General features: G+C 38.8%; 1 protein-coding gene across 1 annotated transcript in view; it reads right to left on the reverse strand.

The window, feature by feature from the left end:
- LOC149012475 (protein CASP) overlaps positions 1–15,676 on the reverse strand; it is a 37,033-nt gene that overhangs the window by 19,230 nt on the left and 2,127 nt on the right. Inside the window, exons 4-7 of the mRNA XM_089159690.1 lie at positions 14,230–14,379; positions 7,323–7,411; positions 6,982–7,091; positions 6,711–6,805 (exon numbers count right to left, since the gene is read on the reverse strand). Of these exons, the coding sequence (XP_089015816.1) occupies positions 6,711–6,805; positions 6,982–7,091; positions 7,323–7,411; positions 14,230–14,379 (444 nt within the window). The remainder of the gene's footprint in view (positions 1–6,710; positions 6,806–6,981; positions 7,092–7,322; positions 7,412–14,229; positions 14,380–15,676) is intronic.

The following is a 15,676-nucleotide window of genomic DNA, read 5'->3' on the forward strand; positions in this document are numbered from 1 at the left end:
ATGAGAGAAAGGCGCTGGGATGTCTAAAGGGTTTTGGGGGAGGTCGCTGCCATGTCACGGCAGCAAGCGGCAGGGGAGGGAGAGGGGTCTTCCCAGGCTTGTGATGGGGTAGGGAGGTGAGGGCACATGGTGGGGATGCTGTACTTACTTGTTAAGGCTGTTGTGGTTGTCACCAGCTGCTGGAAATTGTGGAAGGCTGTAGAAAGATGCAAGAACTTGGAGAAGCTTGAAAAAAGGTGCTGAATATTGAAGAACTTACTAAAATCCGACATAGCCCCCTCAACAGGAACCACGGTCCTCCACTCAATAATTTCTCATTTAATAACAAGACTTCATTTTACAAAGAAAGAATAGGCTGATTGATAGCCTACCAAAAGACCCCAACTCTAAGTGGGACTTCTTTATAGATTAGGATCCCACCACAAGAATCTATCTCAACCAACCAAACAATATAAGATCTATGGGACACTAATAGACATGCTGAAATAAAATCTTAATTTAACTAAAAATATAATTAGCACATGCCAAATTCTATTTAATTAAAAACTCTAATTGGCACGTGCTGGACAAAGGACTCTTGCTCAACTACTAACTCAAATTAAGACTTCTTAACAAAATTGGACTCTAATTTTAGAACTGAATATGTGGAACTAAATTCCAACAAGTAAATAGGCTGAAAATACCCTCCATAAGGGTTTGGCCAGCTGGTTTGGGGGAACCTTGGGGCCCACTCTAGGATTTGACCCAGGGGGTCAATCCATGCTCACATAAATGAGTTCTAACTTGACCCTAAGTTTGAAACCGAAATGTTGCAGGAACGAAGGTGCAAGGTCATAAAACAAGAAATATAGAAGTACTAGAATATATAAATGAAAAGCAAGTGATAAGATACATCAGATAACATAAATGAAAAGCAAGTGATAAGATACATCAGATAACTTAAATACGAATAGAATTCCATCCATATGTGTACGATGGAACATCACATTCTCCACTCTCAAGAACACAATAATACAACCATCATAAGCTTATCATATAGAAGTGTTGGGTATAGGTCATGCTTCACATTCTACTGCCGACAGCCATAGGGGGTCCTGCCTCGGATTTCCTTTGTAGTTTTTTGTTGGGCCCATGAATAGATGTTTTGGTCTTGGTTGAAGAACCCCTTCAAATGGCCTTGTTTGATCTACCTTACTTGACGTAGATGCACAAAACCTTGCTTACAGGTCAAGATCCGATACCAATCAGGCAAAAAATGAGGTAGGGATGTTATCAGCGATTTGGGAGGTGAGAGAAGGCGAGATCTCAGGTCAGACCGAGATCTTGGGTCAAACCAAGATCTCAACTCGACCAAGATCTTGGTCTAGATTTTGCACTTCATGAGACTTGCCTTTGATCTCATCTCGAGACATCACAAAAGCAAGATCTCGCGATATCTTGAACCACGGGTCTTACTTTCAAGTTCCAAACTGCCTCATGAAGGAATTTTTGGAGAAATAAACTTATTTACAATTGTCGATGATTTGAGTAAATTATATAATTCAGATCTTCAATCCATAGTTCATGGCCACCGCAAATGTTTCCAGATCTGAGTTGATACACAGTAGCATCCCCGATGCTAAGTTGGCAAAGATGTAATGGGTTGGTTTGACCAGTACCTTCCCCACTGCCACCCTACTCGGTCCTGTCTTTGTTGACTAATGTATGAAATTACTAGATTAGGGTAGTTTACAGTTCCCAACATTACCGTGGACACATTAACCACACCTCACCTCCCTTCCCTTCATCGTATGGAACCCTAGCCAATAAAAACAGTGGGACCCAAGCATGCTTCATAAATCAGGGCAGGTAAGAGGTGAGCAATTGATGGAGGACCATAGTTGCCACAGCACCTAGGCGAACCAAGACCATTAATGGAGTTTAAAAGGAGGGGGGAAATGGGAGACAAGTTGATACCAGCAAACAATGCAAGGTAAATGTGCCCATGCTCCAATCTGCAGGAGCAATATATTTATGAGATGGACATTGTTAAAAAAAAAAGGAACCCTACAACTACTAAAATTCTGGGTAAATGAACCCACTAACTATAAGAACACTAAAAGAGGAGAAAAAATAGTAATCAAGAAAAAAAGTAACAATAATAGCCAATGACCAGAAGAAAGCCCGACCACAGTGAAGAAATAAGCAAACTCCACCAGGGACAATGATTCAAAATTTCAGCATTTTGGTTTTGAGACAAAATGCACGCAGACTACACAGAATGCACTGTTTCGGCTAAAACATCTCAGCAAATGACCAAGATGTCGTATAATTTTTAGTATCTTGTTGAAACATTACGTCCACATATATAAATGCAAGATTTAACCACTTTCATGGAAAATTTATGAAGCCGCAAGCTGTAGAATTTGCTAGAAGTCTGGGTTTTTGTCCAAATCCATCAACTGTTTGCTGGATAAAGGATTTGTGATCAACTTTGGAGCATCAACCTCAAGCATTCAGTGATTTTGGGTAGTTTCCAAAATTTAAAGTAATCTCTTTAAACTAATTTTTGCAAAAAATACGGGGAAATATTCGTTGGTGTCCTACTGTTTTGATATGTCACACCATAAGCCAAGCTACAACTTCATAGAGTCTATGAAAAATTCTATTTTAAAATTTATTTTTGATTTCCTTATTTAAAAATTACTTTCAGACAATGCTGGAGTTTGGAGGTTTGAACAATTAAGTGAATACTTGGGATTAGGGATGATTCAGCTCACAATTGTTAAAGAACAACTTGAACAGCAGTTGAATGGTTGAAGATGTCCTCGAACTGTTGCAGAAAAGAGTCCACCAACTAAAATACTGTTTCAAAAGATTAAGTAGGGTAGAATTCCATTTATTTTTTCCCTTTTTTTTTTTTTTTTTGGGGGGGGGGTTTTTTTTTTTTTTTTTTAAAATTTTTTTTTTTTTTTTTTTTTTTTTTTTCGGCTCAATTAATGATATTTATAGCCACAATGGTCCTCAGAGAAACTCAAAATAAACTAGGGTTAACTACAATTCAAAATCAGAACCCAATTAGGACTAAAATTCCCTACAGGACTCGAATAAAAGACTAAGAATCAAATAACATGTTGGATTCCATTAGGAGTCTAATAAGAGTTTGTATAGGAATTAAATTAGAGTTGCATCATGTAAACTCTATTCCTGTAATAGTCTACTTCCACATTATAAATAAAGGGCTTGAGATCATGGACAATAAGCCATCTACTACAACGTTATTTCAACAGGCACGAGCCTAAATCGATTGGGAAGCGACCTACCTCTTCTCTTCTGATCAAACCCATCGCCAATCTTCAGTCTAGGCAGTTCAGTACCATCTTGGCGCCAACCGAAACAGAAAAAAAAAAAAAAAAAGAAAGAAGAAGACGATCCGTCCGCCTCGATTCAATGAATAAGAACAGAAAACAGAGGAAAGAAGAAGAGAAGAAGAGAAGAAGAAACAGCAACTCCGCGCCGCAACAACGGCTCAGCTCCCGCAACCGCGATCTTCATCCGAAGCCTGCGATTCAAGCGGTAGTCATCCGAAACCTCAATTGGGGTCGCTATTAAGGTTCTTCGACGGGGCTGCTCCTAAGCCCGTGAAAGACCATAACGGATCGTATGGTTTGAATTTGATTTTAATTCAAGTTTTGAATTCAATTTTGAATTTAAGTTTGAATTCAAGTTTTGAGGGTTATTGGTAAATTTGCTTCGAGGGAATTCAAGTTTTGAATCAATTTTGAATTTAAGTTTTGAATTCAAGTTTTGAGTTATTTGGTAAATTTGCTACAGGGACATATGTAAATTTGTATAAGTTCGAGATTTATTTGCAAATTCCTTTCAAGGACATATTTGTCATTCCGAAAAAAAAAAAAAAAGAAGAAGAAGAAGAAGAAAGAAAGAAAGAAAAGAGGTAGATCGTTGGGGTTTGGCATTGCATCGCAACACGACTGAAAGGGTGAAGACCGAAGAACGAGATAATTGTCAACATGACAACAGATGATACACACCCCACGGATCCGAATATCCACCATTCTCTTCGGTAAGATTTGACGGCACAAATACTGATCGGCTCGATCCGCTCCGACATTGCCGGAAGAGGACTAGTTGGATACATTACGGGCACACTATCAAACCCACCCGCAGGTGTTCACAGATAAATGGATATCAAACGACCTCATTATGTCATTCCGAATTCCATGCATCCAAATATTGCCCGGGTACCTATACGAACCGCAGCCCAAACCGGAAGGCACCCGAAACATATGGACAGGGGGAATGATGCACAGGTTTACGAGCCACGAAAGAAGCCACGAGACACCCAAAAGGAACTAACCGTGGCCCACTATTAGAGGCGATCTCTTGGCAAGAGTTGGATCATAGGGGATTATCACCCCACTAATCCGGATGATGTGGCGACATATAAGAAGTACAATAAGATTCGAGTATATGACTTCGGGAGGTTGAACGAGAGTACGATCGATCGAGCGCAAGCTAAGTCGTCCCCACACTAGAACAGATGCCTGTCGGGTGAGGAAAGTCGCGATAGTCATGCCATACTCCATATGGAGAAATCAAAGCGCACAAACGATCCGGCCAAGGAGATTGTCAAGTGGAACACCCACAAACCAACAACCAAGGAAAATTGTTGGAAACCGCATGGGAAACCCGCGAGAGCAAAACAGCACAAAGACAGGGAAAACAAAAGGCAACGAGACGCCCACCACACCCCGCAGAGGAGCGCACCGCAACGATATGCGGCTTCAACAGCCCGACCACCGCCCCACACCCCTACCAACTCCTACCAGCTACTCCGGATCGGGAAGGAGATTGGTCGTGGTAAATGGACTATTTGCCCGAGCCGATTGGAGGATCTACTCGCTGACTACATCTCTAATCCGATCCATCGGTAATAGACCTCATTGGTGGCACCAAGGCCCACCCCCCAAATTTGTCACCCGGATTTGTTTTCCTAATACTTATCTTACCATTATAATCTTCTCTCAAGCCCCATGGAATCTCCGTTATTATCTCCCACGGAAGCACACGTGAGGGGGAGATGAAGATGTCTACAACAAAGCCTTCATGTAGACTCCATGCAGAATTGATCTTTGTTACCTTTGAAAGTGTCCCACCTCGCAACTTCCACTTGGAGATCTAACATTGCTATAGAGCTATCTTTTGGAGCACGAACTGATCGAACCCCGGAGAGCCCCTAACGACATCCCCCAGAGATCTAACCGCAAAAGACTGTCGCTTGACCCGAACGACTCATTACCGGAGATTGTCACTATCTGACAAATCCCCACCGGAGATTGCCCCTGGCAAACCCCAAAGGATCTAACATGCTACAAATCAAAACTCACGGCACCCAGCAGTTACCCCAAAAATAACCCTCAAATGTGCAGAAATTAGTCTCTCAACATGAAGATCTACCACGGGCGCTCCGGAGACAAAAGGCGGAAAGAGAGGACAAACAAAGGAAGCAAGCGGACGTAATCAAAGGAAGACAAATGCGAGTACCCGAAGATGTTATACTTTGGTCAAGAGACAGTGGATATCCAGCCCAACCGAGGGGGAGTGTGGATTCTATTAGGAGTCTAATAAGAGTTTGTATAGGAATTAAATTAGAGTTTGCATTCATGTAAACTTCTATTCCTTGTAATAGTCTACTTTCCACTTTATTATAAATAAAGGGCTTGAGATCATGGATCAATAAGCCATTCTACTACAATCGTTTATTTCAACATAACATTTTAAAAAATTTAGTACCAGTGTAGTGGAATCTCTACACCTGCACCACTGCTGGCGGTTTTACAGGCCAATTTACATCATTAGGTTCATATATGAAATTTGGAACCTTGAGTCCAGGAAATCACTAATTTTCATCCCCAACGACTCCTAGAAAGAACCCAATTACAACTTGGCATCTCTTACAAGTTATAAGTGATTAACTCCTTGCCGAAATAAAGGATCAACTAATCAATAAACTCCTAGTAAAATCCAGATCAACTGAACTTTCTAAAAAGAAGCCCATTTCGGACTGACATTACAGCAGTTAATCAACCAAGCATTTCCAAGTACAGAATCAAAAATCATAATTGGAAATTACTCTGATCAAGTTGTTCCAACTTTCAAGAGTTTTGTGCATAAAAGCAGCAAATCATTCCACTATAAAGAAAGCCAATTTATCCAGGATAGCTGAAATAGCCAGCAAATGGCAAATCAAATGGGACCAAATTTTGTGAATGAGTAGACACCAAGGTCCCCTGCCAACTAAAGTCACAGTCCAACCAGAGGTCACTAAATGCCAAAGTAAAGCTCTGGTATCTTGGAGTATTGAGTGGAAGGACATATATGGACAGCTAAATTACAAGGATGAATGTACAAATATGGGTGGGCAATTGATTGAATTTTAACTCTGTGTTTTGACTGGCTGATTTTTAAGGTCTAAAACTTACCGAAGAGTCATTGGTTTGCTAAAACCAACTGTTCACACAGTTTATAATAGATTGTGCTTATGAATCTTTGCCTACAAAAATATGATAAATCAGAACACCCATGCATTTATACATTAAAGCAACTATTTGAAATTAACGTTATGCCCTGCATACGATGAGTATCTTTCAGTTGCTAGTCAGAAGGACACAGCAGGATTACATAATGGAGAGCATTGACTTAAAATGCACCTTTTCCCTTTCAAGGCTAAGTAGACGTGTTTGAGCTCGTTCCACTTCATCCATTAGAAGATTCACTTCTGATTGCTTAGCTGCTCTTTCCTCCTCTGAAACAGTAGATGAAAAAGCGTAGTTTAGAACTTCTTACAGAAAGAGAATGGACAAAGAATGCTAGTCAATAACAGTGTTTCAAGAGGCAATGGGAAGAAAAAGGCAAAATGATAACGAGACTGAAAGCCAACATAATAATAACAAACTAAAAAAAAAAAAAACAGCAATATACCTGACTGAGCACGAAAATCAAACAATTGGCTCTGTGCAAGTTCATGTAATTTCTGCATGTTTGAAACACTATCTTTAGCTTGCCGTAACTGGTCCTGCAACAGCCGCTCCCTGCCTCCACATGATCACAGAACATTCTCACAATTAGAAGGCATCAAAGGAATTTTCTCATCCAAAAGAAACAGAAGCACAGTTGTCAAGGGGTCGTGTTGCCTATTGTTACATAACTGCATTATTGGTTTTGCCTTGTTTTGTCCCTCTTCCAATGCCTAGGGTCTCCTAGATGCCATGACAACTATGAGTTCCCTTCCTAACTTTAGATGACATCAAAGAAAAACATACCTTTCTTTTAGAACCTCGAGTGTTTTCTGGTTCTCTTCTGCAAAGCTCCGTTGCTTAATCTCCACAATTTCCTTTACTTTCTCTTCCATCTAAACTCGTATCTATAATCCATAGATAAGAAATGATAAATGAGTTTAAGGAGGCAAGTATATATACATTTCAAAACTGTATTGCAGATGATGCATACATAAAGAGAGTGGTGAGGGAGCTACAATCGCATGATATGTGAACTTCAAACCAAAACATTATAACAAATAAAGAACTACAACCTCCTGCCAAAAGCTCAAGTTAAATGTAAGGCAAGAACAGCCTAAATGATGCAGCACCATCCCAAGCCAAACAGGCCCCTCAATAGTCCAGATGGTTAAGATAAAAGCAGGCCAAACGAAACCCATTTCTAGCATTTGACTTGGGTCATATTCAGACTCCAACTTGACCCTATATACTGATTTAACTTAAGCCTGTACATCAAAACCCATGTCCTGCCTAACAATCATGCAGCAGGAATTAAAAAGATCTTTGACAGATTTGTCAGCCCATGTGGACAGGTCACATAGAAATGATGGGAGCTACCATGATGTTTTAAATTTCTCATTATGTAGTTTTTATTCCAAATTTCCAATCAGTTTCTAGTTCTTGTATTGCAACTTAATTATTAGCTATGCATAAAGTAGGAGTTTCTATTTCCATGCACTTTCTATTATCATTGTTTAGTTTCAATCGGAGAACTTGATACGCAGACAAGCTACTCCCACGGTCCCACCCCAGAATCTTCCTATTCTTTTGATTCCTAAGTTCATTACAAATTAAGCAGAAGGGCCACTAGATCCCACGATTTTTGTTGAGTTAAAATTCCATACTCTATGTTGGACTATGGTAATTCAGTCACAGCCTAGGTAGTGTAGCTATCAGGCCCGAAAATATCCTTTCTTCCTTCTTTCTGCGGTGCTATCTTCTTTTTCAATCAATCAAAGGTTAGACTCTGCTTTATATCCGTTCCTATGTGCGTCAGTTCGCTGTTTCTATTTTGGCTTGCAGTAATCTAACTTCCCTCAGTTTTTTGGAAGAGGACCTAATGTTCTTGCTGCCAGTTTCCTCTCGCATCAATTCAACAATCTGCTGGCAATTATACCCGAGTCCTGCGGCAGCAAGATAACTTGCTTGTAACCACAATTTATGCTAGCTTCTATACAACAACAACAACAACAACAACAACAACAACAAGTCAACAACAATAAGCCTTGTCCCAACTAAATGGGGTCAGCTACATGGATTCTTGCACTCCAATCAGTTCTGTTCGAGGCCATGCTAGATACAAGGCCTAAAGCTATACATATCATTTCTCACCACTTCTCCTAAGGTTATCTTAGGTCTACCCTTAGCTCTTCTAGTTCCTTCAATATGGATTATATCACTTCACCGTACAGGGGCATTTATAGGTCTCCGTTGAACGTGGCCGTGCCTCCTCAAACGATTTTCTCGAAGCTTATCACTTATGGGAGCAACTCCCAAACCAACTCTAATATGATCATTTCTTATCTTATCCATCCTAGTTTTGCCACTCATCCATCTTAGCCTCCTCATTTCTGCTACACTGGTTTATCTATATGATTCTTTTTAACAGCCCAACACTTTGCACCGTACATCATAGCTAGTTGAACAACTGTCCTACAAAATTTTCCTTTAAGCTTTAATGGAATACGCCGATTACATAAGACCCCGGACGCACCTCACCACTTCATCCACCCTATTTTAATTCTTTGGGAAACCTCATCCTCTAAATCACCTCTTTTACTTATGATTGAACCTAGGTACCTAGAACAATCACTCTGAGGAATCTCTTTATCGTCAAGTATCACCACCTCATCATCTGTCCGATCATGACTAAAGTTACAAACTAGATATTCTATCTTCGATCTACTAAGTTTAAAGCTTTTTTATTCCAAAGCTACTCTCCATGATTCTAATTTGGTATTAATCCCCACTTGGGTCTCATTAGTCAACACAATATCATCTGCAAAAAGCATACACCAGGGGACCTCATATTGAATGTCTTTGGTTAATTCATCCATTAATAGTGCAAATAGATATGGGCTTAAAGTTGACCCTTGATGTAGCCCAACTGTTATCGGGAATTCATTACTTTGTCCCCCCACTGTTCTAACACTAGTCACCGAACCATCATCCATATCCTTAACTATATCTACATATTTACTTGCAACACTTCTTTTCTCTAGTACTTGCCAAATTAACGCTCTAGGGAGTCTAGCTTCTATACTCTTTCTCAATTGTAAATTCATTTCTTTGGTTTCTAATCTAAATCCCATGGTTTCTATTTTGGCTTCACCTTCTACTCGATGGTTCAATAGTATTTTCAGAACTTTATTCATTGGTTTCTAATTTTGGATCAGTTTCCATTTTTGTTTTCTACTACTTTGAGTACTTTCTGCTTCTGGAAGTTCTCAATCAGGTTACTGTTTTGGGAAGTTTTATTTGATAATTGCAATTTACAGTTTCTATCTTGCCATTTTCAGTTCTGCTGCTTATCTCTCTGAAGTTACAACTATGAGTTTCTGTTTTCAGCCTCTTTCTTGTTTTGGTGAATCACTGATATCTTCCAACATGGCCATTGGCCTAGCATCAAACTTTGTGGAACCATTAATGGAAGTCTTATGTATCACTAAATAACCCCAAGTAGAAGCATAATCAAAGCCAAATATAGGTAACAGTTATTACTTTAATCAAAACCAAAAAATGAAACTCAGAACTATAAACAGTAGAATATTATGGTCTTTTAACTCCCAAGCCCCCACAATACATTAAAATAACCCCAACCCAATGAGAGAATCAGCAGCTATAAAGGTGCTACTGCAGGTGGGGAAAGAAGTCCAAAAACATGATAAAAACTACTCAGATCAGAATCAGCAGCTAAAATTCTTAGTGGGCTCTATATTCCAATCAAATTTGAGCCTTCAAAGGCTGAAGAACTTCCAAGAAACTTAGATCCAAACAGTGGGTGGCTGCTGAAGCATTGCAGTTTCACAGTAATGGAAAGTTCTGAAATTAATAACTAAAAGAGAAAGACAAACCCAGACAATTAATAACCATAAGAGAAAGATGAAGCCAGCTAATAGATCTATGCCCAATGAAGGATGAGTAGAGAAGACGGTGAACAGGGATTGATACCTCCAGTACTCACATGATTATGGAGTTGGCTGCAGAGAATCAGAGATATGAAGGTTCGGAGTTGCAATGATAAATAGTTGAACAAGTCAGTTGGGTGATCTGTATGTCTCTCTGAACCGAGATCAAATCCCCCAAAAGTTGGTCGAGTGAAGCTCCTTATGAGGTGATCTGACCACAAGATATCAGCAACAAATCCTCCTTGAATTGCAAGATACAAAAGCAAATCTGAGAATATTCCGAGATCTGAAACCACGGTGTGGCCTCTGACTTCGGCAACCAGCAACCGATATCAGCACTACGGGGAGTTTTATTGACGATACCATCAGCCAAACAAGGCTAGGTTAGGTACTGTTAATTGCAGCAGTTGACATCTGACAGAGGATCAGATCTCAATAGAGAAAATAAAGGGAGAAGGGGACAGAAAAGTGGAATTGAGTGGATGAAGCCTCTCATTCTCGCTAGACATCTCACTTACTCGAAAGGCCTGTCACCTCGCTGCATGTCACAGTTTTGCATTGGGCAAAGCAAAATAATGAATTAACTTCAGTTAAAACATTGGGGAGGCTCTAAGGTCTGCATATATCATGCTCATGGCTAGAGCCAAAAAGGAAAGTAACATAAAAATAGAAGTCTCTTGATAAAGAAGTAATTAAGACTTAATTACTTAAGTAATAGCAGCACGACTTGCTCGAAAACAATAAAAGAAAATGAAGGACTAAATAATAATTAGAGCACCTATCAAAAAAGCTGTTTTGCATGAGCATATCCATTTTCTTGCTCTGCTAATTTCTTAATTCGGAATAAAACAAAAAGTAACACCTGAAGAATGGTTAACATATGATTTGTATACTTTATTGAGGCCCCTTTTTTGGATGGTAAATCTTCTCAGAACATACTCTGTGAACCAAACCCATGTTTGAACTGAAATAGAGATAGTGGTGCAAATTCTTCCCTTTCTAAATCAGATAGACTAATATCTGAAAAGGCAATAAACTAGACGCAACTATAAAAATAGAAATAAAACCAGAAAGTAGTTAGTCTGAAAAGACCAGTGAGCACACAGCAATGCTTGCATGAACATAACCAAAATATCACATGAACAGTAACTCATGCTACTGTTCATGTGAACAGTAACTACACCTGGATTATATATACATATATTTTCCTTCTCTATGCTTCTAACTACATCAGCCATTACTTAGGTCCATTTAACCCATCAGCCAGGAGTCCAGGACAGGAACCTGGTCTGAATCCTTTTAACCTGTTTTGGATGGTGCTCTTTCAGAGGATCATTAAGAGGCCTGTTGTTCTAGAAGTTGGCACGCTATTGGCATCTTTGGGTACCTAGATACTTAGCTATTAATCACTCCATCAGACCTGAGTCTTTTGACCTAATGTTTCCTCCAATGTCAAACAACCTATTGGAGGGAATTACTAGTTCAATTTAGTTGGGAGTTTAGTCCCATCCCTATACTGCTAACTAGCCTATCCTTATATGCGTGGGAGTCCCTCTACCTAGCAGTTCAAACTTTTGGGATGAAAAATTTACGAGTTAGTTTATTTTTGTGTTATTAACTTATTATTATGCATCTTTAATATGAATCATATGTTCAAAAGACATACCATCTTGATGGCAGGCAGGTAGAATGAACCCAAGTTTCAGGCTAGACATCTCTCTCACAAGATCACAAGTACATCCAGATCAGATAAGTCAACCTCATTGGTCGGCTTCAAATACTGATCAGACACTGGTTGATGTTAAATTAACAAGCTCTCGAAAGACCATAATGACTCACTGGTCAAGCTTGAACCAATTAGAGAAATAATGAAACCTGGAAAATTAAATCAGATCTTCAAATCTCAACTGACTCAGTCTAAGTCAGTCAGTTTCCGTTGTCCCAGTTTAATTTAGTTTCTAAGTCCTAATTTGAGTAGGACTTCTTATGAAATGCAAATGCTATAAATAGCCCCCCATCGAATAGATTAGAGCAAATCTGAATGAATGAAAAGAAGCTTCCCTTCAAGCACTTTCTGTGTGTTTACTTTGGTTCTGTCAATCAGTTTGAAGATCCAAACTTTAGGAAGGTTCTAGGTGAATCAAGCCTAGACACCTACAATGGTTGAAGATCAGAGTTCAACTTCCATTCTCCATCTGAGTATTCAATCCTAACAAGGCTCCATCCAGGTATCTAGCAGCCTGCACTCCAGCCCTTCTCATATTTCCCTTTTTTTCTATTTTTCTTGAGGGTCATATATATGCTAATCTGACAGTTAGATCTATCCTACAATTTAGGTACATCATCCCCAAAATCCTAGTGACTTAAGATCCTAGTTTAACCCCATCCTGACCGTTGGATTTCAAAATAAAAATATTTTCTTGAATTTTTGTACCCCCTCAAACTCCTAAAAACAGGAACCCCCATATCTTCAAACTTAATCATCCAAGCTTGAGAGATCATATCCCTATATCATTAACTACATCCCTCCAAAATTCAACCCATTCCAATGACTTTTCATCCCACATCTTAAGAACCTGTCCATCCATCTATACAGCCCATTATTCTAAATTTCTCCAAAACTAACCCCCATCGTCCTTGATATTACTCCATTCCAATTAATCCAACCAAAGAGTTCAGAGGTCACTAACCAAAATTTCAAGAAACCCTTTATCAGTCCCATATGACTTGGTTCTCTTATAAAAGATCTTGGAAACAGTGGCCCTCAGTAAACTGGGGCTGCATCAATCGTGTAAGTTCATTTCACTCTTATTGATAACAATTATGTTCCAATTTATTGTCAGCCATTCAGAATCATTTAGGATACCCTAAATGATCCTTCTGTATGAAAAAAAACTTCTACTATTAAGAGATCCAAGAAAATATAACACCATCCAAGTATTGTGGAGAAGTGATCCTTGGAATAGCATCCTTCAACCAAATTCCTTGAAGACTTGAATAGAACCCCAAGCTCTTGACTTCAGTGATGAGTGAGTATTCAGAAGATCTCCAACACACAAAAAAAATTGTAGGAATGACAGAGGACCCTTCCTAGTAACAAGCCTCTATTATTACAGGAAAATTTCCAGTACAAACATGCATCCATATTCCTCATTTCTCCACAAACATCGTACTTTCGTCACCTTCAAACTGAATCTCAACTACACATGATAACAATATTTTTTTCAAGATCAGTTCAGCACATTAAACTGAGTATTCAGAAGATCTCCAACACAACAAAAATAGTAGGAATGACAGAGGACCCTCCTAGTAACAAGCCTCTATTATTACAGGAAAATTTCCAGTAACCAATATTTCCAAGCATGCCAATGGTTCAAACATGTGTCCATATTCCTCACTTCTCCACAAATCTTGTACTTTCAACACCTTCAAACTGAATCTCAACTACACATGATAACAATATTTTTTCAAGATCAGTTCAGCATATTAAACATCCTTCCAACTCACCAAATACTTCACAATTCATGCCCTATGTCCTACCCTACTTCTGCATTATGTTGTGTTCATGTAGAGTGCTCAATTCAATATTCACTAATTTTGGTCAAACACTTTCAGTTCTATTACAAGCTTAAGCCCGTTCAGTTGTCTCAAATATGTTGACCTCTGAAACATAACCAGCATCAATGCTAAAAGGTTCATAACAGCACATATACCACAAAAACAAGTCACAGCACAATCAACCATATTTAAATATCAAAGGCAACCTGTTGTTCTAACTGGCGGTTCCGCTCTTCAAGTCTTCTTATTGTTGCTTGTTGATTCTTTAAATGAGTAGCTTCAGTCCTGTACTCTTCAAGTTCAACTTTCATCTTTCGATTCTCAGATTCAAGTTCAGACAACTTCAAATCTTTCTCCTGTGTTGAGAACAAGAACAAACCAGTGGAAAGGAGAATAAGAAAATTGCAAGACAAAGTATGGGAAACAACAATTGGGAAAAGTTATGAACAGTTAAGTATGGAAATGAATTTCAAATCCTATTAATCATTTACATACAGGGAATAAAAGTCACTTTACCAAAATTATTGTGAAAAGAAGTATAAATATTTCCATATACCAGGCACTCGCTAATGAGATAATGCTATCTAGTAAGGCTAACCTGATAGTAAACTTAAAAAAATATTCTGATTACTTTACTTTTATTCAAAAAGAAAGTCCCATTACTTTACATGCAATGCACACTTTGAGTGGATGTGGTTACATTTCATGTTCGATCAATCACAACAGCCCAAACCACAATGTTTTGGTCATTTTTAACTGCAGACGATGATGAATATGCAATATGTTGAAAGATAAGGAGAGAAAGGCAGAACAAGCAAGCATACTAGCACAGTATTTAATCCTAGATTTATTCTTAAAAAATTAAAAGGTATCCTCTATCATCTCATGTACAACGACAGAACTACTACTGATAATTTCAATACTGTTAAGTATTAAAGAGAATTATGGCTTTCCTTTAAGTAACATTAGATTGCCTGAAAGCTGATATATCAAGCTGTCTCAGAATATAAACATGGCCACTTACAAAGTGAAGCTCCTAGGGTTTGCTGCCTAGCAGCACTTCTCTGTTAGTAGTATACTAATACTTAGTTCATTCAGCATGTTAATAATTTCAGTTAGGCAGTGGCATATACATAATTCTTCCCAACACTAAGTCAGGAGCAGAAATGTCATTTCAAGCCTTTTATTCAGTCTTTCATTTCATTATGCTAAGTCATGTAATAGCACATGATTTAGGCTGCATAACTCTCTTTAGAAGTAAAAGTGTTACGTCCTCAGAGGAGTTAGTTTTCAAGTCCTACGAGGAAGACAATGAAGGGAAGCAAAGTCAAAAACAAAGAAGAGAGGAAAGTGAGGGCATGAAAGGCAAGACAGAGGAGAGAGAGGTGAAGGAAGCTAGGTGTTAGGGCTACAGCATGAGTCCCAAAAGTATTTCCTGCTCTGACACCATATAGAATGAGAGAGTTGGGAAAATAATGTATTGTGCCTTATGAGACTACAGGCAAGAGAAATAAGGTAAAAACAACTAGACCCTAGAAGGAACTGAAAATATACCCAAAGAGCTCAAAAGCTCACATTACAACAGAACGCAATACTATCATTCTTCCTTTGATGTTAAATAAAGAGGAATTATGGATCAGAAGTCAGAACCTC

Source organism: Hakea prostrata, chromosome 6 (assembly GCF_041222555.1).
Source record: "Hakea prostrata isolate BN-2017 chromosome 6, UWA_Hpros_2, whole genome shotgun sequence".
Classification (NCBI taxonomy): domain Eukaryota; kingdom Viridiplantae; phylum Streptophyta; class Magnoliopsida; order Proteales; family Proteaceae; genus Hakea; species Hakea prostrata.